Source organism: Gopherus evgoodei, chromosome 5 (genome assembly GCF_007399415.2).
Source record: "Gopherus evgoodei ecotype Sinaloan lineage chromosome 5, rGopEvg1_v1.p, whole genome shotgun sequence".
In the NCBI taxonomy this organism is placed as follows: domain Eukaryota; kingdom Metazoa; phylum Chordata; order Testudines; family Testudinidae; genus Gopherus; species Gopherus evgoodei.
Genome location: NC_044326.1, coordinates 86,882,283 through 86,904,474, shown reverse-complemented (window position 1 = coordinate 86,904,474; position 22,192 = coordinate 86,882,283). Strand labels below are relative to the sequence as shown.

Below are 22,192 nucleotides of genomic sequence, written 5' to 3'. Positions count from 1 at the left end.
TTTATTTTGAAAACTTTTCAAATTAGTTTTACAGTTATATCAGAAAATGAATGATTGGTTATTTCATTTACCAAAGGTAAATGAAGCAGATATTTATTAAGTCATTGAGAGGTGAACTATCTCCAGTTCAACAAATTAATCATTAATATTTGAACGATTTTCTTGCCATGCTGTATTAAGAGAAGAACATCACCAGGCAGACATTTAAATTGTTTTATTTAACTGAAACAACAACGTTAAATATTCTGGATTTTTTTCTTCAACAGCAAACATATATTATTTTAACACAATGAGCATATGTCCCTCGCTTCTCGCATTTATTTCCAAACTTCTTCACCAGCCAGATCCGTTCCACCCACAGCAATCTTCTGTTCATTTAACTTTTTGAAACTTTGCACTTTTAGAGAGAGAGAAGGGTTTGACTCTGTGCACACAAATTTGCAGATGGACAATAGAGTTGAGGTCTGTTATTTCTCACTTCTATATATTATTTATTTATTTAAACACATTTTTGTTGTCAACAAGCGTGTTACCTCTGGAGACGCAAATCCACATGAGAACTACAAAATGTAGCATCTCTGATGGTATCTTCTAGACTGAGCACTGAATCCCATTGGGTAGATAGAAATATTAACCTAAATAATCTATACAGAAGCCCCTGAAACCCCATAGAATTGGTTCCCTAATCTATGAACTATTGGAACTCATTTACAAAACGTTTCTTAAACATTACGTGAATATATTGTTTCATGCTATAGAATTAGAATTTATAATCCCTATTCCATGCTGAGATATCTTTGAGCTATAATGTATCTTAATTAAAACTATCTTTAGATAAGTTTTTTCTCCAAAAAGCATTTTATCAAAAAAAATCCTATTTAAATAAAAAAAAATCTGATTTTTAAAAATTTATTTAAAAAAATAATTGATTTTTATCCACCCTGCTAATGGTCCGTTGCCCTGAATAGGCCCTTCCCCACCTATTGTCTAGAGCGGAGGTGGGTAAACTATGGCCCGTAGTCCACATCCGGCCCGCAGGACTGTCCTGCTTGACCCTTGAGTTCCCGGCCAGGGAGGCTTACCCCTGGCCCCTCTCCCGCTGTGTCCCCTTTCCCGCAGCCACACCACCGTGTGAGCAGTGCTCTGGGCAGCAGAGCAGCAATATGTCTAGCTCCGGCTGGGTGGCGTGGCTGCCAGCCATGCTGCTCTGAGTAGCATGGTAAGGGGGCCGGGGCTGGGGTGTTGGATAAGGGGCAGGGGGTCCTGGCGGGCGGGCAGGGGACAGGGAGCGGGGAGCGGTTGGATGGGGTGGAGATTCTGGGGGGGTGATCAGGGGGTGGGGAACAGGGGCATTGCACAAGCTTGGGAGTCCCAGGGGGCCTGTCAGGGGGTGGGAGGTGTGCATAGGGGTCATGGCAGTCAGGGGACTGGGAGCAGGGGGATGGGGTCCTGAGGGGCAGTTGGTCCCAGGAGGGGGCGATTAGAGGACAAGAAGCAGGGGGCGTTGGATGGGTCGGGGGTTCTGAGGGAGGCAGGGAAGTGGGAGGGGGCAGACGGGGTGGGGGCCAAGCTGTTCGGGGAGGCACAGTCTTTCCTACCTTGCCCTCTATACAGTTTTGCAATTCCATTTTGGCCCTTAGGCCCAAAAGTTTGCCCGCGCCTGATCTAGAGACTGAAAGCATCTTGTCTAGTGGGCGTTACCCAGGTATAACTACATTTGAAATACAGATACATAGTCAATATTTATAACTTCAGATACAAAAATGATACATGCATACAAATACAATAATCATATTCAGCAAATCATAACTTTTCCAGTGACATCTCACATGACTCATCTTGCATAAAATGCCACTGAACAAAACTCTTTACTCATTTAATGCTACATAATAGGCTAAATGTTGCTATTTTGCTGTTTACTTGAAATGATTTCAGATTTATATAGTATTTAATGCTTTGTATATTGGCTAGTAAGATATGTAGTATACTGTAACCTATGAATATATTTTGCTGCAATACCCTGTTACATAAATGCTGAATTTTGTTAAATAAAACCCAACTCTACTCATTTTGTACATCTCCAGATGAGTCCTGTGGTCCTAATGAATTTCTAGACTAAAATTATGCACTCTTCTTCCTTCTTCAAACTCCCCGCCACCATGTGGTGACTGGCTAGATGAAGTGCCTAGACTACTGTTTACCATGGTAGTCCCTTTTAACAAAGTGCTGCAGACTGGGTTAAATTAGTTTATGTTGTAATTTTGCTGCCTGTGATACACCAGAGTGCTTCTGTTTTCCAGCAATGCTTTTATTGATGCAGCATTTGTGGTGTCAGAGTGAAGTCATTGCTCGTATCTGCTAAGCGGTGTAGAAACTGGATATCTTGACAGAAAGCATACCATAGTTACCCTGCTTTGTATTAATGCCAGTTTATATCCAAAGTAGGACATACGGTAAAGAGTTACATAAGGGTGGCAATCACTATTCCCTCCACACTGCCTGAGTCATCTGGTTTCGGGTGAGAAATAAGCTGTGTTAATGTGGATTTCACTCCAAACTGCAGTTACTCTCTATTGGGACGACTTCTTTGTGATGCTGTTCCATTTTATTTATTGGAATAGGAGCCACTGTCCCTGTGCACATCCTTCTAGATCTCCATAGCCACATATCCTGTGGCCACTCCCCCACTTATTTATAGGGTGACCAGAGGTCCCGTTTTTATAGGGACAGTCCTGATATTTGGGGCTTTTTTTATATGGGGTCCTATTACCCTCTACCCCCTGTCCCGATTTTTCACACTTGCAGTCTGGTCACCCTACCTATTTAGAGCGAGCCAGAGAGTTTTAGCTGCCACTCCTGCACAACTGATGTGGAAGGCCTAGCATAGCTTTTACCCAAAGGTAGCAACCATTCCTTAGAATTATTGTCCCCTTCTTCAGATTGATGGCAGTTTTATTGTTGTTTATCTGTATTATGGTGGTGGCCGGCAGACCCAGTAAAGACCTAAATACTATACAAACACGTTACAGAACGATGGTTCGTGCCCTGAAGAGCTCCCAATCTAAATATGTCAGCTGTGTGGCACTTGTAACAGAAACTTTCCAAACACAAACATATTTTAATGAAACATCTCCCTTCTTTTAATATATTGACCATTTTTTGAAACTACCAAGAGTGAAACTCTTAAACAGAACTTAGCAAGAATAACTGCTTGACTCCTACACTATTATGTAACATGCTCTTTGTATTCTGAAAGTGGTGAGAACAATCATTCCCAATTCAGAAGCTGTGCTGTAGATTCTGGGGGAGGTTGTCGTTAGTGCACTGCCTAAAACAGTGCAACCTGACTTCTGAAAGAAGCAGTGCTGTTTTGTCTCCTATGGGAGAACACTGTGTTCATAGACCAAGATACCTAATTATGCATCTGAGATGGAGAGGCTAAGTTAATGATTAACACAAAATATAGGGTAAATAGTACTGGTTGTGCAGAATCTATAGAAATTCTTTTTGGTAACTGTATTAAGCATCAGCTCTTCAAAGTTACTGAATGCAATCCTTATCTAATAGTTAAAAATAGTGTAACATGCACATATTTCAACCAAAATTAGAGTAAGACTTAACTCCCATGTCTCACACCTCAAACTTTTATTAAGACAAGAAATACAACAGATAGAAACTGGACATCTTGTTCAGCTGGATTTTAAAGAAGTATCTTTGTTAGGCATTTTTCAGACAGATAAAAAGTACGCATGTAATGGAAATACCATTGGCATGTAACTAGAAGAACCAAGTAAAAATAAAGCTTGTTTATGGCCCCCTACTGTGTATGTACGTACATTTATGCTTATGTGTGTTTTGGCTTACTTGCTGCTCCTGGAAAGATTAGAGACTACATTCGTGTTGGTAGGTGTGTGCGCACCTGCACACATGCTCACCCCATTCCCACAGTTCAGTAGTGAGTAATTTACCTCCACAGTGCAACAGTAAATTTTAACTATTTCTTGAAACAATAATATAAAACCACAAAAATATTTTAAAACAAAATCCTTATTGTGCTGTTTATTCTAAGATTTCTTGTTTGGTGTTAACACTGAAATCATAGGTTGTTAGAAATAGTTAAAACACGAAAGTCACATCATATAAAACTAAACAAACTGCCATTTTCAGAGAGGCTTTGGCTCCTGCTTCCAAAGAATAGTATAATTACATAGCATTTACCATTGAACAACATACTCAATTCTGGAGAAATTGCTACTATAGCATTTGCTTCTGATTAGAATGAGGTGGCCATTGAGTGTTCAAAGCCACAATCTGATTGATTGGTTGGGCCAATTTAATGATGTTGCATCTGACAGCCAGCTCTCGTTGGACCCTAATCTCAAAAACACGCACACAAAGTTTATAAAGTAGAAGAAAAGCTGAAGAATAAACAGTGATAGCCCTCTCCTCATAAATTGCCAAACTGCCATATCAGCAGCATTTTGTACTGTTCTAACTTATCGGTTAGAAACTAAACTGGGATCGTTTCAGTGTTCCATATTAATATATAATAAAAAAGCAAGTGAATTGAGTGCTGGGCTGCAAACTGTTGCTGAAAGTGCCTCTGGGGATTAAGGAATAGAGAAGGTGTCTGGTACAGAGATCATTAAGAGAGCAAAATTAATAAACGTCCAAAGCACTGTAATGAAAATGTAAACTTTTCTGTAACTTATTCCATCAAAAGATTCAGACTTTAAGGTCAGAAGGGACCATCACAATAATCTAGTCTGACCTCCAGCACATTGCAGGCTACAGAACCTCACCCATGCACTCCTATAATTGACCTACAGCTTCTGTCAGAGTTATTGAAGTCCTCAAATCACGATTTAAAGATTTCAAGTTACAGAGAATCCACTATTTACACTAGTTTAAATGGGAAGTGACCTGTGCCCCATGCTGCAGAGGATGGTGAAAACTGCCAGGCTTTCTGCTAATCTGATCTGGGGGAAAATTCCCTTCTATGCCAAATATAGTGATCAAATAGACCCGGAACATGTGGGGCTGAGCGGGCTTTAGAGCTTGAGCTGCAACACCCACACTTTTATCTTTAGCACGCTAGCTTGAGCCCTGCTAGCGTAAGTCTGTCTACCTATGCTGGGAGGCTCATTCCCAGTTGCAGAGTCAACATATCCTTAATGTTTTACCTCTGAGAATGCATCAGGTTGCACAGTGAAGCTTTTTAAAAAATTATTTCCTGAGGGAGGCTGCCCTAGAATCCCCATAGAAGACCTTTTTATAAAGGTGCAGCTTTGACATCCAGTAGCCAATGGTTGATACTGGGTAGGAGGTTGCCCTGGACATAAGTAGGGAGAACAGTCCCATCTAGGTTGGGGGAAACTTTGGCCAGAGTCAGCAGGTGCCAAGCAGCATCTCTTCCCCTCCACCCAGTTACATAGGCTTGGGTAGAGATAGAAGATGCTTCTGGAGTGGAGTCAGCTTTTAAGAGCAGCAAACATTTCCCTAGCAGAAAACAGGAAGGAGCACAGCAGGATGAGAGGGCCCACACATGTCAGTGCTGTCACGCTGTTTTTCGGTCTGTTCCAATGAGGGCTTATAATTTCAGTGCTACTTGGCCTGATCCAACTCATATTAAAGCAGATGGAAAGACTCCCTACTGGAGCTTGTGTACTGTGGTGATCTCCTTAGAAATTCCTAAGATAGACACGTATGACCAGATTTTCAAAGGTTTTTAGGCGCCTAAAGATGCCGTTGGGCACCTAGTGACATTTTAAAAAGCTATATAATGAGACAAATGGTCAGATTTTTTTAAAGGTATCTGGGCATCTGGTATAGCCACAGTACCTGCTGTGCAGTGCTCTTCCTGGGATTTGTACATGAGGCTGCCTTCAGGGCCATTATCACTGCAAGTTGTACCTCACAGTTTGTCTACACAGTGTGTTAGTGTCACAAGCTGGGGTGTGAATTCTAGTGTGTATGGGGTGACCCAAAGAGAATATGGGACACCACAGCCATTTGCCTGAGGTTCCCCCTTCCCCCCCACTATTGCTGGTCGCTGGAACCCTCCCCTCCCCTCTCATGCCAGGCTGTTGGCCAGTCACTTGAACCCTGTGCCGCTCCCCTCCCCCCGGGAGGCAGTTGCCCGGTTGCTGGAACCCCTGCTCCTTATCTCCCCTCTCTAGGAGGGCAGGAATCTCTGCTCACTCCCTCTGTACCGCACCCCACTATTTTGACAAACGTGGGCATTTGCCCTGTTTGCTCTTGCCAATGGGGGCTGTAGGGGTGGCATCTTCAGGCAAGGGCAGCGTACTGAGCCCCCTAGCCACACCTCTGCTTCAGAGCTGGACATGCCAGCCGCTTCCGGGAGCAGCGTGGAGCCAGGGCAGGCAGGGAGCCTGCCTTAGCCCTGCACTGCTGACCAGGAGCCGCCTGAGGTAAACACCGCATGGCAGGAGCCTGCACCCCGAACCCCCTCTCATAACCCAGCCCCCTGCCCCAGGTTGGAACCCCTCCACACACCCTAACTCCTTGCTGGGGCTCGCACCCTAACCCCCTGTTGGAGTCTGTACCCTACCCCCTGTCCCAGCCCTGAGCCCCCTCCTTCACCCCAAACCCTTCATCCCCAGAGCCCACACCCCTAGCCTGGAGACCCCTCCTGAACCCTAAACCCCTCATCCCCAGCCCCACCCCAGAGCCTGCAGTTCCAGCTGGAGCTCTCACCCCTTCCCACACCCCAACCTGGATCCCCCTCCTGCACCGTGAACCCCTCATTTGTGGCTCCACCCAGAGCCCACATCTCCATATGGAGCCCTCACTCCTCCCCACACTCTAACTTACTGCCCCGGCCAGCTGAATGTGAGTGTGGGTGGGGGAGAGTGAGCGACGGAGTGAGGGAGAATGAAGTGAGTGGGTGCGGGGCCTCAGGGAAATGGCAGGGCAGGGAGTGGGGCAAAAATGTTTGATTTTGTGTTGGCAACCCTATTGCCAGCTGATCAAGTCAGCAAGAGTAAACAGGACAAAATGCCTTCTTTTAGGGGAGAAAAAGTTGGGACAGCTGGGGCAGGGCTTAAAAATAGGACTGTCCCCAGCCAAAACATGTGGTCACCCTAAGTGTGCACTTGTGTGTTACACAGGAACTGGTTGCATAGATCCTGCTCGCATGCACTGAAAGTTCCCTAATACATGTTGACCTAGTCCTGTTTGAAGGAGCTTTTATTGTGTGCCAGAAGGGTCCACACAGCCAATTAGTGTGTGATATGATGATTCGCCCTAATGTAGCGTGAAAACAAGCCCTCAGTTAAACTGTTTGATTTACTCTTCTCTTGTGTCCTACCTGTTACTGAGCCACTCTAGGATTCCCTCAACCCTTCAAAAGCCTTATACTGGGTATCTCATTCCCGTGTGCAGAGGACTAGATGTATGAAGTGCTTTTAAATAGATTGACAAACCTAAAGTTTAATCAGAGGTACTCAGTTGAAGCAGAGATCACCTCCGCCTAAGCAGTTTGCAGTTGGATCTGAGGTTCTTCCAAACAGTGACACTTTCGGCAGTCAGTTATACATACATTTAAAATCTGAAGTGTTGAACAAAAATGTAGTCTTTGTATGTGGAGATTGGGCACTGGGCAATAACTTTGCTAATCTTTGAATACCTCGCTTGTGTAATACTTCAGTTTCCTATACCTGCTTGGATTCCATCTTGCTTGGGGATGAGGCTGAGTGTGAAATTATACCAGGGTCGGCTACCTTTCAGCAGTGGTGTGCCGAGTCTTCATGTATACACTCTAACTTAAGTCTTCATGTGCCGGTAATACATTTTAATGTTTTTTAGAAGGTCTCTCTCTCTCAGTTTATAATATGTAACCAAACTACTGTTATATGTAAAGTAAGCAAGGTTTTCAAAATGTTTCAGAAGCTTTATTTATAATTAAATTAAAATGCAGATCTTATTAGTTTAGTGTGATCCTTGCCCTTGCTTTTCCTTGCTGAGTTTTCCAATGTCTGGTGGCACGTATTTTAATACTTTATGCTGCACGCAGGCTTCTGAGTGATCAGTTGTTAACTCTCTAGAACCCCAGATCGGCAGCTGAGGTGAGAGGAGCTGGTGGCTGGTAGGGCTGAGCAGGGCCAGGGGCCTGGACCTTGTCTGGCAGGGGCCCTGAGCGGGAACTCCAAATGGAAGCAAGGTGAGTGGGGCTGCGGCGGGGACCCCGGCTGGCAAGGGTTTCGGTGGTGGGCTGAGCGTCTCAGCTTGCCCAGTTCTGGAGTTTTGGCCGCTGGCTCCTGCCAGCCAAGGTCTCAGCCCGCTGCCAGCCAGGGATTCCTTCACCCAGGCCAGCAGCAGGTGCTGAGTGGAACTGGCGGCGGGACCCCGGCTGGCAAGGGGCCCAGACCAGCGGCGGGCTGAGCAGCTCAGTCCACCTGCGTGCCATCAAAAATCAGTTCGCATGCCACCTTTGGCATGCGTGCTGTAGGTTGCCAACCCCTGAATTATACCATCTAGTTTCTTTCTCTGGGCATTGGAGGAAATCTGATTAACTTTCATGGATCAAATGAATGGGGGGAATGGGTGGAAATGTAATTTAGTCTCTGATCCTTTGTGGCTTTAGTATAACACTTAATGTTCAGAAGATGTGGCCTAGTACACTGTATATGTTGGAATGGTGAATACATGTTTTGACATGTACTATTGTCTTAATATTTCAGAGTATGTTGCAAGTTTGAGCTTGTTGGCTTTGTCTTCACATGCAAAAGATTCCTTGATAGAAAGTAGCAAAGAATCCTGTGGCACCTTATAGACTAACAGACGTTTTGGAGCATGAGCTTTCGTGGGTGAATACCCACTTCCTCAGATGCTAGATAGATGATAGAAAGTGGCTCCATACAGCTGACACTATTTTCAGATGTGTGCTGTTCTGAAAGAGGAAAACATGTTTTGAATGACTTTTTTAAAAAGAGGTTTATTCATATACATATAATGTGTTTAACATTGTCATCTCAGCAGAGTTCATGATATACATCTTTATAGGATATTTGAAAACGTATCTTGAACTGAATACATTTTAAAGCTAATTTAAGTACATGTATATTTATTATAGGGGGAGCAGGTAGCAATTCCTGTGTTTTGGCTGCCTAACGCTTTCCAGTATAAAAGATTTTTGCTACTTCTTTTTGGAAGCATTAATATCTTCATTGTTTGCAGCAGACATTTGTAATTAAATAGGTGGAAAGATCGGTCAGTCTAGATAAGTGCTTTTTCTTTGGCCTGTAAAATTCTGTTTAGGTTTTGCTGAGATATAAAATGTGGAAAATGGCCATTTCCCTTCTCTTGCTTGCAGAACTTGGGAAGAACTTCGGCAACATGCCAAAATTAATAACTGAACATGAGAATTTTAAGTTTGGGCACATAATGCCAAGATGGCAGCACTGCGCTAGGAGCTGCTATGTTAGTCAGATTACCTTTACTGTCCCTGGTAGATGGAGCCATACAGAGCCCACTTAGCTGGACTCTTTTCCTAGGATAACAGCCTTCTGCTGCTGCTGCCAAGTAATGAAGTTAATCCTAGAGCTAAAGGTGTGGAGGTCTGTGCTGCAGACCTGAAAGCTCACCGTTCAAATCCTGCTCATGATGTAAGGTTCTTACATTTATATGTTATAGAATTTTTGTTGTTTGTTTTTACATTAAACAAACAAACTGGGAAATTGTATACAAATTAACAACATTAAAAGAATGGTATTTAGATTTGAAAAGTCAAACACAGAAAAGGTAGAAATATCTGATCTGGTGTTTCACTGGCAACCTCAATTCTGCCTCCTTGTATATACTAGACTTTAGCTTCATGATCACTTTTCCCCCTTCCCTCCCCACAAACAGAACCCCTGCATCATTCAGTACATAAAATAGAACACGGTGGGGGGGAAAGAGTTTAAGTTGCTTTCCTGACCCGTGAAGCCAGACACTAGGCACCTGGATATCAGTAAAGAAAGATTTAACTATCACCTGAGCAGATGCAGGATGACTCTAAAATGTGCCTTGGGCAGATTAAAGGGCTGGTGGTGATGTCTTGTGGTTAGACTTGATCTTGGTGAGCCAAATGTTCCTGTTGTTGCTGCATGTTGTGGTTTGTATAATATCTGCAAGATGAAGGGGGAAATGCTACCATCAGGGTAGAGGAGGGAAGTGAGCAGGCTGTCTGCTGATTTTTGAGCAGCCTGATCCAAGGCCATTTACTAGAGACTATCTGATGCTGTGTGGCTGAGGGCAGCCTTGGAAGCACACTTTAAGGGTTTGCCTTTGCCAGACAGTGTGTTACTTTGCTATTGCACCATATAGTATTTATCTTATTTACTTTAATTTTTTTTGGATGCAGGTGGTCTTATTGCTTCAGTGGATTTATATATCTGTATTGTAAGGCAAATAAAATAATGTTTTTTCACAAAATGGAACTTCATTATGTAATAACACACACCTAAAAAAGGGAAAGTTGTTGCATGTTTGCTCCCCTGCTGTGTGTCTTCGTCTTCCTGTCTCTCCTTTGCTTTTAGCCTACCCATGCCAATGTACGGTACAGTGAACATGGGACCAAATTGACTTTGCTGTACAGGCTCCGGCATATTTCTTCCTAATACAGTTCTGTAGTATGAAGCGTCAGGTTGTTATAAATGGAATCAGGCTTAAAAACTCCATTTTCATATTTAATTTTTGTATATTATTGCTTACAGGGTATTAAATCCCAATTAGATGTGCTGCTATCATTGATGACTAAGTGGAGAGCCCAAGGCCGCCCAGAGGATTTGGGGGCTTGGGGGCTTTGGCGGCTCCCAACTCTGGTGGGGGCCCCTGCGGGGCCTGGGGCAAATTGCCCCACTTGCCCCCCCTCCCCCAGGCAGTCCTGGGAGAGCCTGCTGTGTATACAGATAACATGTAGGGTAATAATTTTGTCCAACTTGTGTACTTTTCTAAAGGAGCAAGAGCACTTCAAACTGTGTTCTTAAAAACTTAGCTGGTTTTGTTCCAGCAGGGTATGCTTCTGTTTATCTTTAATTATTTAATCTCATTTTAAAAATTACAGTACAGTAGAACCTCAGACATATGAACACCAGAGTTATGAACTGAACTGTCAGCCACACACATGGGAGTAGTTTTGGGGGCGAGGGAGAGTGGACATTGTTCCTTCAAACAGAGATGCGGCATGGGGGGATCACGTGGGGTCAAGTGCCACTGCTCTCTCCTCTCCCCCGTTCCCCCCCTCCAATTTCTGCAAGTGCCAGGCTGCCCAGGGCTTGCTCAGCTTGGCCTGCTAGGGGTTGAGGGGCTCTGTTGTTCCCCTGCCTCGCCTCCAGAATGTTTCCAGCTCACTTGGCCCCTGTTTCCACAAGCAGGGCTCCAGTGAGAAGCGGAGAGGGTGGGATGGAGCCACTTCTCCTGCTGGGTGAGGGAGAGTGGCCTCTCCAGCTCATTGCCTCCTAGGTCCTCCCCTTTTGTGTGTGCTGGGCACCCTGCATGGCCACCATTCTGTTTCCTATACAGCGGTGAGTGCCTGCAGTGGAGTAGGAAAGGTGTGTGAGGTGGGGCTGGGGAAATGGGTAAAGCAGATTGGGGTGGTGGGTTAGGATTTGCATTTTTCTCTGCATGGTAAAGTTTCAAAGCTGTGTTAAGTCAATGTTCAGTTGTAAACTTTTGAAAGAACAACCATAATGTTTTGTTCAGAGTTACCAACATTTCAGAGTTACAAACAACTTCCATTCCCGAGGTGTTTGTAACTCTGAGGTTCTACTGTTTATAATATGCTCCAATTCTTAGATGACTCATCAAAAGTAACTTACCCTGCTGTTCCTGTTGTCCCATTTATCTCAGAGTTTAAAATGCCTGTTGTATTGTTTATAGACAGGGTAACCTGATTTCTTTGCTACATTTCAATGCAGCAGTTTCCTCATACATCATACGATTTTGCAATGGACTTCCAGGTGTTAATCAGTTGGGCAAGTACCAAAATGTAGTGTACACATTATCTTTTCCCCCCAATAATCAAAATATGCAAGTCAAAACACTCCTTAAATATTTATTCTGCAGAGCAGGATATTTAGGGAATATAGTGTCTATATTTTCATAAATATGCAAAATATTTCTTAGTTTCTGTAATCTGAAATCATAACTTTTTCACCATGAAAGTCTACAAGTCCACAGCATTGATAATGACTTCAAGATGCATTGAAGCTGATACTGTATCTTAATTATGCAACTGTTAAAAATACCATTTGTTTTAAATTAAAAATACAGAAAATAAACCAAAATACAATTTGGCATGTGGCACATATAGCTGCTTACAGATAGATCTCTTCCATCGTGATAGCCCGCTCTTTTTAGCACTAACTAGTTCTTGTTAGAGACATTGTTCCTATTGTGTCTTTGGGTAACTAAGAATTAACTAATTTTTATATCAATGTTCTTTTCACTATTTGTGCTGTTTATTTTCTATAATTCTCTCGGGTTGGACAGTGAAAATAGACTAGGCAATTTCTCTTGTTTCCAGTCTTTCATTTCCAGCCTCTCATGTTATTAGCATCGTGCTTCAATGTTTGGGTTTTAGATGTAGCAGAATCAATTCAAACTGTCATCCATTTAAAAAGAAGCGCATAGTTAGCCAGTAAACTGTTGTTAAATCCTGTATTTACATCTGAGTTACATTGGTGTTTCTTCTTCAATATTGCAGTTTCTGGATTTTCAATTTGGTGGGTACTTTTGTTGATAGTGGAATCCATCAACTTTTTAAAAAACATGGGTGTCCTGTTCTGAGAACAGTACTGTCTATAAAAAGATATTAATCCAGCAAGAAAAATGTCTTTATATGTGAAACTATTTTATTAATGAGAAATATCTCACTCTTGACCTAAAGTAACTTCAATCTAGTGCCAAATATTTTGTTTTTCTTTAATAAACATCAAACATGTTTTCACTTGCAAACTTATTGGGATTGATGGGCTGACTTTCAATTTTTTTTAAATCTTTTCTCTTTTGTGAGAAGTGAGAAGAATTAATATTTGTTTGTAACTATCCCAAGTTTGTCATTAGGTAATTAACAAAAATTGGATTGTATTTGTTGACTGGCCAATTTCTATTAAATTTGTTGCTTTTTAAAGAGTCTTGAGCCAAACACAAAACCTGTGTTTAAGAAATCCAAAAAGAGAAACAGATCTTAAAAGAAGGAAATAAATTATTACTTTTAATATGTCCTTGTATGTATGTTGACGTTAAGGCTGTATGTTAATTGTGAAGCCTTGGGTGTTCTGAAGAAGCATAGTAAGAAGAGTTGATGAGTTTTGTATTACTGTTGTAGGCAGAGAAACAAAAGTGTAATGGCTGAGCTACCTGGTATGTGGTGCCCTTTCAGCATCTGAGGAAAATGTTAAGGTAGAACAACGCAACCTTAATTAACATTAAACAAAGGTTGTTTTTTTCTGTGTGAATTGCCTTGTGTTTTAAAGAACCTGCATAAATTGGTGATGTAAAATAAAAAGCAGGTAATACAATTCCTTGAAAAGAATACCAATGATGTAGTGAACCACCAGAGACTGTAGTGAGTGTTTGACTATGAAAACTGTCAACGTTAGATTTAATGTGGCTGTTGCAACTTAGTGTGAATCTGCTGTCATGTATAGAAGACCTAGGACATTACCTAGTAAAGAACATTGTCATTACTTAATGCAGCACTTCAGATTGGTGACACGGAAGTTGCTGTTGACACTAGAGTAAATGGAGCCATTGGAACTGGTGTCATATGGAGATAGGTCACTGCCTAGCAAGCAGTGTTGTCGTAGTGTTAATGGGGTGCTTTCAAACTGGCATAGCTTAAATCAGTTATGAAATAGAACAGTATTTTCTAGAACAGTAAAGTGGAAAAATATAGGTGATACTTGTGTAAGTTGTAGGTATACTGTAACACCAGAAGCTTGGTGTAGAATCTCCATTTGTACACTTTGTAAAACTTTTTTTTTTTTTAAAGTGAGACATCAGGGACCCAATTTCAAAAACATCTGTCTTTATTTCCCAGTATTTTAGAATACATTAGTTCTATAGAAGTTCCAGCTACACAGAAAATGAAAAGCCCTCCAGTGGTTGATTTTATTAGGTTGTTTTATCTTTATCCTGTAGTAAAACATTTAGTAGATATTCCCATTCTTTCCCTGCTTACACACAATTCTCTGATGCAACCTTAATTTTGATTTTTGCCAGCAATCCATCATAACTAAGACTGTGTCTTGGACCTAATACTGATATTTTGATATTTGACACCTCTCACCAAATGGTCTTAAACACTGATGTCTAGAGACGTTGCTTGTTTTTTCCTGTTTTCCCATTAGATGGTAGCAGTGACTTTCAGCAACATACTGCTCTCTTCCTGGTCTCTGCATGTTTCCTCCTGTGATCAGCATGCTATATTGCTGGGAAAATGAGTGAACTCATTGCGTTCTACCTTCCTAAACTCCTGGTGCATTGTCAACTGGACACAGTATTGCTCTTTTTACAATCCTAAACCATTGTGTACTGTACATTGCTAAACTGTGGGGGTGGCTGCTGTGTGTAATGTGTGTGTGGTTTTTCTACTGTACAGTGTGAATATAGGGCCAGATCTTGCAAGTTGCATAGTGACCTCATTTCCCCTTGGCTTTTAAAACAATATTGAAAGATTTGAGGATGCTTGGCACCTTGTAGGATTAGTCCCATGCAGGGGCGGCAGGTCTGTATAATTTTGGGTGGTGACCAGAATGTATCCAAGTCCTGCCCCTCCCCCCCCGCCTTTTGTTTTTTAAAATAATGTAAAAATAGACTGGAAACAGTAAGCGTTTAACAGTTTTCCTATATTGCACAGTGTGGATGTGTGTGGAAGGATGAGGGTTCTGGCTGAGGGTGTGAGAGGGGGCTCGGGCTATGGCAGAGGGTTGGGGTGTGAGGGGATGAGGGCTGTGGCTGGGGATGAGGGTTCTGGGGTGGGGCTGAGGATGAGGGGTTTGGGGTGTGGGAGGGGGCTCAGGGCTAGTGCAGAGGATTGGAGTGTGGAGGATGGAGGCTCTGGGGTGAGGCTGGGAATGTGGAGTTAGGGTGTGAGGGGGGCTCAGTGCTGGGGCAGAGAGTTGGGGTGTTGGGGGATGAGGGCTCTGGGGTGGGGCTGGGGATAAGGGCTAGGGCAGAGGGTTGGGGTGTGAGAGGGGCTCAGTGCTGGAGCAGAGGGTTGGGGTGAGGGCTGCGGGGTGGGGCCAAGGATGAGGGGTTCACGGTGCATGACAGGGTTCAGGGCTGGGGCAGAGGGTTGAGGTGTGGGGGTGAGGGCTGCGGGGTGGGGCCAGGGATGAGGGGTTCACAGTGCACGAGGGGGTTCAGGGCTGAGGCAGAGAGTTGGGATGCTGGGGGTGCGGGTTCTGGCTGGGGGTGCAGGCTCTGGGTGGGGCTGGGGATGAGGAGTTTGGGGTTAAGGCAAGCTGTGCTGGGGCTGGGGATGAGGAGTTTGGAATGCAGGCAGGCTGCCCTGGGGCTGGGGTCAGAGAGGAGAACTCCACAGTCCCCCCAGCTCTCTCCCACTGGCAGCACAGTCATCTGGCGCAATCACTGCATGTGCTCCTAGAGGCGGCCCCCTCTCAGGTCCAGGAAGCCTCTCCTGTGGTGGGTGACAGAGTGGGGAGGGCTGCCATCACATGTGCATCTCCTCCCTTCCTCCTTCTGCAGGCGAAGGTGCCTCTCCCTTTTGTAGCAGGCAGCGGCTGGCGAGGGAGCGGAGTGCAGTATGGAGCGGCAGGGCAGCTGCCAAGGGCACAGGCAGGGATGCTCCAGGGGAGGCATGCAGGGGTGGCAAGCGGGGCCGGGGGATGCTCCGAGGGAGGTGCACAGGGCGGCAAGCGGGACCAGGGGAGAGACCCAGCCCTGAACATTGGTGGAGCTGGACCCCCGAGCCTTGAACTTGCTGGAGCATGGGCATCACAGGCCCATATAACTCCCTGCCCCTGCTCCCATGTGCTTGTGAAGTACTCTGGGGGGTCCTTTGAGGCACAGGTGCTGTAAACCCAAGATACTGCTTATTATTTGAAGTTATAGCAGTAGAATGTTGCCCTATAAAGGAAGTTTGTTTTATGGAACAGAAATGAAATATATTTCTCTACCAAATTATTAACAACTAGAGGTTACAGGATATATGCAGATTAGCAAAGTGCTTTTGACCTAGCACAGGATGCAAGGAAATGTATATCTGAGAGTTAGTGTCTATGAAACTTGTAACTTATGGTTTAAATAGTGTAGAGTGGGGGTGAATTGCCACATTTTGTTTCTGGAGTCACCATGTATTTTTACAGAGTTCTATAATATTTGTGGTAATTACATCAACAACTTTGTTTTTCCTATAGCAGGCTGATTTTAGAAGGATGAAGGGTGAACTGATTGCCTAATGATTTCCAGACAGAATTAAAATGTTTGTCTACAGACTTCTCAAGTATCTATCTTCAGCCATTCCCCTTCAAGCCTCAAATAAACCCTGCACTGAGCTGTCCCTGAGCCTGGTCTTCAAGTTTTCCCTATGCTGAGCTGACTACATTCAGTGTCCTGAGTCCACTGCCTTAGGAATGGCTCTCTGAGTCATACCCCTGACTGTAACTGAATGCTGAAGCCTGTCACCTAGCCTCAGCCCTCTCTGGGAGGTGAGAGGGGCAAAGTTTCCATTTTCTTTCCAGGGAACAACTGTGTACCAGTGATTGTCTCCTGTCACAGAAACAAAATCCAAGTATGTTAGGAAAAGATTTATTTGGCATAGGAAAGAAAAATATAAATGAATTTTAACATAAGTTAACAGAATAAAATGAGTATCAGAGGGGTAGCCGTATTAGTCTGGATCTGTAAAAGCAGCAAAGAGTCCTGTGGCACCTTATAGACTGACAGACGTATTGGAGCAAGAGCTTTCGTGGGTGATCCGACGAAGTGGGTATTCACCCACAAAAGCTCATGCTGCAATACATCTGTTAGTCTATAAGGTGCCACAGGACTCTTTGCTGCTTTTACAGAATAAAATGACACCGCTGGATTCTAGGCAAACCTTCCTGAGACGGAGTAAATCTTGTGGTGACAGTCTATTGACTAAATAGAATTAAAAGCTTTATGTCAACAATGCTTGTATGCTTTGTCTCCTGCAGTCTGTTGAATCATTTAATTCAAACATCCTTTCTGTAGACCAGAATCTCTCTCTCTAATGGTCACCCTCTCTCCTCCCCCAGCCCCAATTCCATGGCTTGTGCAAAGGTTTACACATTCCTAGATCACTTTGCGGTGATTAATCACTGTGCCCAGCAACATGGGACTACAGATAACCAATCTGTACTATGATTGTTTTGTTCATGTTGCTCTTTTCCCCTATGTCAGTCTTTAAAGGATTTAGCACTCCTAATATAAAGCTTTACCGTAGGGCATGCCTGTCCTGTAACCCTTCCCCCCACAAGCTGGCTGAGCGTGGTGCTGGAGGGACTTCTTGCTTGACTTCCCCCTCACCTGGGTTTTCTTACTTTCCCAGGGATTCAGATGTCTCACACCTCTGACTGGGTCACTCTAAGTTCAGTCCGCTTCTGGGATAACAGACGTCCAGGATAAAGGTTCTTCTGCTCCTATTGGACTTTTCTTCAGCCCACCCTCTGGGCTTAGTTCCTGTTCCCTTCTGGATTACTTTTAAATCTCTCAGGCACTGGGATAGAGCCCTGACTCTTAGTCTTCTTCCCTAGAGTCCCCTCAGAGTCTCAGTCCCTTTTAGGCTACCTTTCTATCTTCTCTGCTCTGGGCTAGTCCACCGATTCCCAGGCTACATTCCAGGGGTCGTCCAGACCCTACTTCAGGGGCTTCCACAGGAGCCCAGCTTGCTCTTTGTTTTCTCCTGTCAACTCTTTTATGAGGTCAAGGTGTTTCGGGTTGTCACCTGACCCAAGTTAGTCCAGCCTCCTAAGACTGGGAAAGGTAATTATGGCACAAGTGGAGCTGACTAACTCAGGCCTCCTGGCCCTTAAAGGGGCAGGCAGCCCCGTCACAGAGATTTTATCATCTCTTCAGTCTGTCCTTTTAGAGATGATGGGCACAAATCCCAGGATGCTTACTCATTCTTAACCTATAATCCAACCTGCTCCATGGCAGAGTGTTCCAGTGGGACTCTGTCTGCGGCTCTAGAGCCTTTCTTAGAGGGACTCCACAGAGCACAGGGGAGCAGTGCAAAAAAAATTAATGTAGCCTTTGGTTGCATTAACCTTTGAGGACTTGCCATTGGTGATGGGGTGATATGCATCCTCTTTCCTAGTCTTGGGTATTTGAAGCCTTCAGCATCTGGGCAAAAGGGCAAGGGGAAGGAGCTGTAGAGAAGGCATCACTACATGGCTGGTTCCCATCACCTTCGGCTCAACAATACTACATTATTTTTTATACCATTGTTCCATGAATTCGGTGCAGCATCATGACTCCTACTTTCAGTTCTAGTTTTCTGGAACAGACAAATAGTGAGGTGGACTTTATTCTCAATTTGTAAATCATGCTTATTTTGTCCCAAGCTGCTTGTAACAAAGAAGCATCTGAACTTATGTTCCCAATGCTTTCTACATTACATGCACCCCTGCAGCTAACAGGTTGCATTTTAAATTGAAAATGCCTTCCCCTTTTCCATGATGTGGGAGTATCTGTGATGTTAGCTTGTCCTCCGCCCCCCCCCCACCCCTCTGAGTCTTGATGTTGAAGGGAGAATGCATAGTTGTAGCACCATTCACAAGAGAGAAAAACCCAGCACTGTAGGATCAACTAGAATGGTAGTGTCACACAAAGAGGGCTGGGGTGGGATGTGGAAGAGGAGTGTAAGGAGGAGGGGAGAAAAGGAACCAGGCAAAAGATGTGAGAGGAAGGGAATGTAAGACAGAGGAAAGGGATCCGCAAATGTGTGGCTTTTGTGTCTGTGTCCTGCTAGGGTGCATAGGAATTGGATAGTATCCCTTTAATTAGTTGGTGCCACACAGTACAATGTAGCATTTGGAGTCAGATATGTCCTTATCTATGTGAAATTGGGAAAAACATACAGCAGACTGGAAACAGTATATGCTAAAGGGATGTAAAAACAGTTTGTGTTTCAGCTCCAGCTAATCCTGACAATAAAATGTTTACACAGTGTGTTTTATAATAGTCACTCCTGGTCCTTCTGAATTGCACGAGATAGCTAAAAGATTAAAGATTAACTAAATATATCAAATTGCTCTTAATATTGGCCAAGTATAAAGATGTAAGGAGAATCTTTACTGCGAGTTCAGAGCATATGGGGACTTTCATCCTCTTCTCCACCAAGACCTGCCTTTAGGGTTGATGACATTCCAAACTCTCTCATGTACTGTAATCAGACATTACAGTAGAAAAGGTTATGTTTTAATCTCAACTTCAGTATTAGAAATCTTAATGATTGTTTATAACATTGTGATATTGTAACTGAGAGCAGAATTTTGACTAGTTAATATATTCAATAGCTTCCTGAAGGAAGGAAATAGTCTGCCCATAACTAGAGCAGTTTTGTGCCAATAGTAGTCAAATACTATCAATAAAAGCAGCAGTGAGAAACTGGCTAGGAAAGTCGGAATTATTTTTGTACAAGAATTTTGCAGTGCTATGCATTTGTCTTTTTAAATGGGATTTAAGAATTGCATAGTTGTGGAACTTCACAGTTCTAATGAAGTGTTTCACTTCAGTATAGGACAAGAAATTGCTGAAGTCTATTGAAAGATATAAAATGACACATTTCTTGAATATCAAATTTCACATGACGTTCAAGTTGCTAACGGCTTTTGTTTGAATTAAAAGCATATATAGTTTTAAATCCTTGTTGTTTGCCTTGCAGACCTTTCGGCAGCCCAAAGAAAGTTTGCCCACTCTCTGAGGGATTTTAAATTTGAATTCATTGGTGATGCAGAGACGGATGATGAAAGATGTATAGGTATGTAAAAGCTCTGTGTGTGTACATGCGTGTGCATTACTGCTTTTGTTATGCACTCCTATTCCATTATTTCTTTTTTTCTTTTTCCGTGTTACAGATGCATCCCTGCGTGAGTTTTCAAATTTCTTAAAAAATCTGGAAGAGCAAAGAGAAATCTTGGTGAGTTGCAACGTTTTACTGTAAACAAATCATAAGATGGATTAAGAGCCAATTAGCTCCTCCCTGCCGAGCTGCTGCAGTGGCCCAAGCCTGGCGAAGCCAGTGAGTGTACTTGGGGTGGGGGCCCCCTGGGTGGTGTGGAGTGGAGCGGGCTCGCGAGGGGGCTGTGCACCCTCCAGGGGAGTTCAGGGGGCAGGGAGGGGGGAACCTGGTCTGGGGAGCAGCCCCTGAGGATGGCTGGCATGCACCCCAGGTTAAGAACCACTGCACTAAACTAATAAGATCTGCATTTTAATTTAATTTTAAATGAAGCTTCTTACACTTTTTAAAAAACTTGTTTACTTTACATACAACAATCGTTTATGGACTTATAGAGAAAGACCTTCTAAAAACGTTAAAATGTATTACCGGCACGCAAAACCTTAAATTAGAGTGAATAATGAAGATTTGGCACACCACCTCTGAAACGTTGCCGACCCCTGTTCTGGATCATAACATCTCCCCCAATCTGTGACTGATAGCTGTGTCTTGATCTCTGTGAAAGTCAAATATGGCTCAGCATTGACAGGAAGCTATGAGGCTAAGCCATTCTACTTGCTCCTCCATGCCAAGTGCTCTACATTCAGCGCTGAAACAAGTTCAGCAGTTCAGTTCTCTTCTCTCTGTGTCTCCAATTTTAATGTCCCTGTTTCTGGCAGTAACAAGCCCAGGGGCAGTCATGGTTTCTCAGGGTGGAAAATTGTGAGGCTCTGCCATGCTATCCTGGCTTGGAGCCACATCTTCTGGCAGAGTTAGGGTCAATGGGCAGTGAGCAGGCAGTTCTTCTTCTGAATTGCTCAGGGATGCTGCATTATGTATTGAACATGTGTTATGGCAGAGGGATTGTCTGGCACGGAGCTGCTAAGTTGGAGGGCTCATGATTAAAAAAAAAAATGCCTCTATACTCTGCTGTTCCTTGTGAACAGACAGGATGAGAACAAAAGGAAGAAGGCATGGTACTGCCTAAAGAAAAGGATACATAAAAACAACAGAAAAAAACAGAAGGGGAGTTTTATAACCAAATCTGTTCCATGATCAGAGGCAGAACTTTTGGTGGGTAGAAATGAGGGGAATAGCTTGGTCTTTGCCTTCAGTTGATGAACTTGTTCCATTATAGTTGGCTGTGCAGCAAGCTGTTGCAGTTGGCTTTCAGTACATCTTTAAGGAAAATGAACTGTTTAGGTAGCCACCTTTCTTACCAAGTAAGCTTATTGGCATGATTTTTGACTATGCAGGTTGTCGACTTGCATCTCTTCCGTTTAATACAATAGATGAATGATTAAAATGGAGGCTTTGTACTGCAACATTTTTTCCCATCTTGTGTGTGGGGGAGGATGATTGAGAGATCTAGGATGACTTGTCAGCTACCTGTATACACAGAAGTATGGCATGCCAAGGCAAGAGATGAACAGCATATGAATCTGGTAAGAACAGGGTACTCCATCATAGTGGAATTAATGCTGATTTTGCCTCACAGGACTGACTTTGAGATTTTATGCTCACTAATTTTTAACAGTGCTTAAATGCTACAGTAAAAGAGGCTCTAGAAAAAAGTAAAATCTATAGATTCCACTTTAAATTCCTGGCTTCCCTGCTCATAGATTTTGTTTTTAAGGTCCAGTACGTGTTAGTAATTGCCCCCGTTAAGTAAATGATGATAATTAATGGTAACTGATAAGATTTCACTGTTACTTGTTTTAATGCCATGAATGTGATGTTTTTAAAAGATTAATTTAACTCTAGGTAGTCTGTAGTCTAGCTTCTTTCCAATAGATATAATTTACTTTCCACCTAAATTCACATATGTGATTACAAAAGTACCTGCAGGGATTAGATAGGATTTGTGTGAGAGATTTGCATTGATTCACATAGCTCTGATCACATATGTGGAAACTAATACATGGATTTCTTATCTTTGGGGCAGTATTGTTCTTAGTCTCCAGTATGGTATTAGTTTCTAGAGGTTATCTGTGTAGAAATTCTGTGTTTCAGGCCCTTATTTGCCAACATCAGCAGTCA

The 22,192-nt window shown here is 43.3% G+C and overlaps 1 protein-coding gene across 1 annotated transcript in view; it reads left to right on the top strand.

The window, feature by feature from the left end:
- Window positions 1-22,192, top strand: part of ARHGAP10 (Rho GTPase activating protein 10) — a 249,465-nt gene that overhangs the window by 67,111 nt on the left and 160,162 nt on the right. Inside the window, exons 2-3 of the mRNA XM_030564158.1 lie at window positions 19,880-19,975; window positions 20,073-20,134. Of these exons, the coding sequence (XP_030420018.1) occupies window positions 19,880-19,975; window positions 20,073-20,134 (158 nt within the window). The remainder of the gene's footprint in view (window positions 1-19,879; window positions 19,976-20,072; window positions 20,135-22,192) is intronic.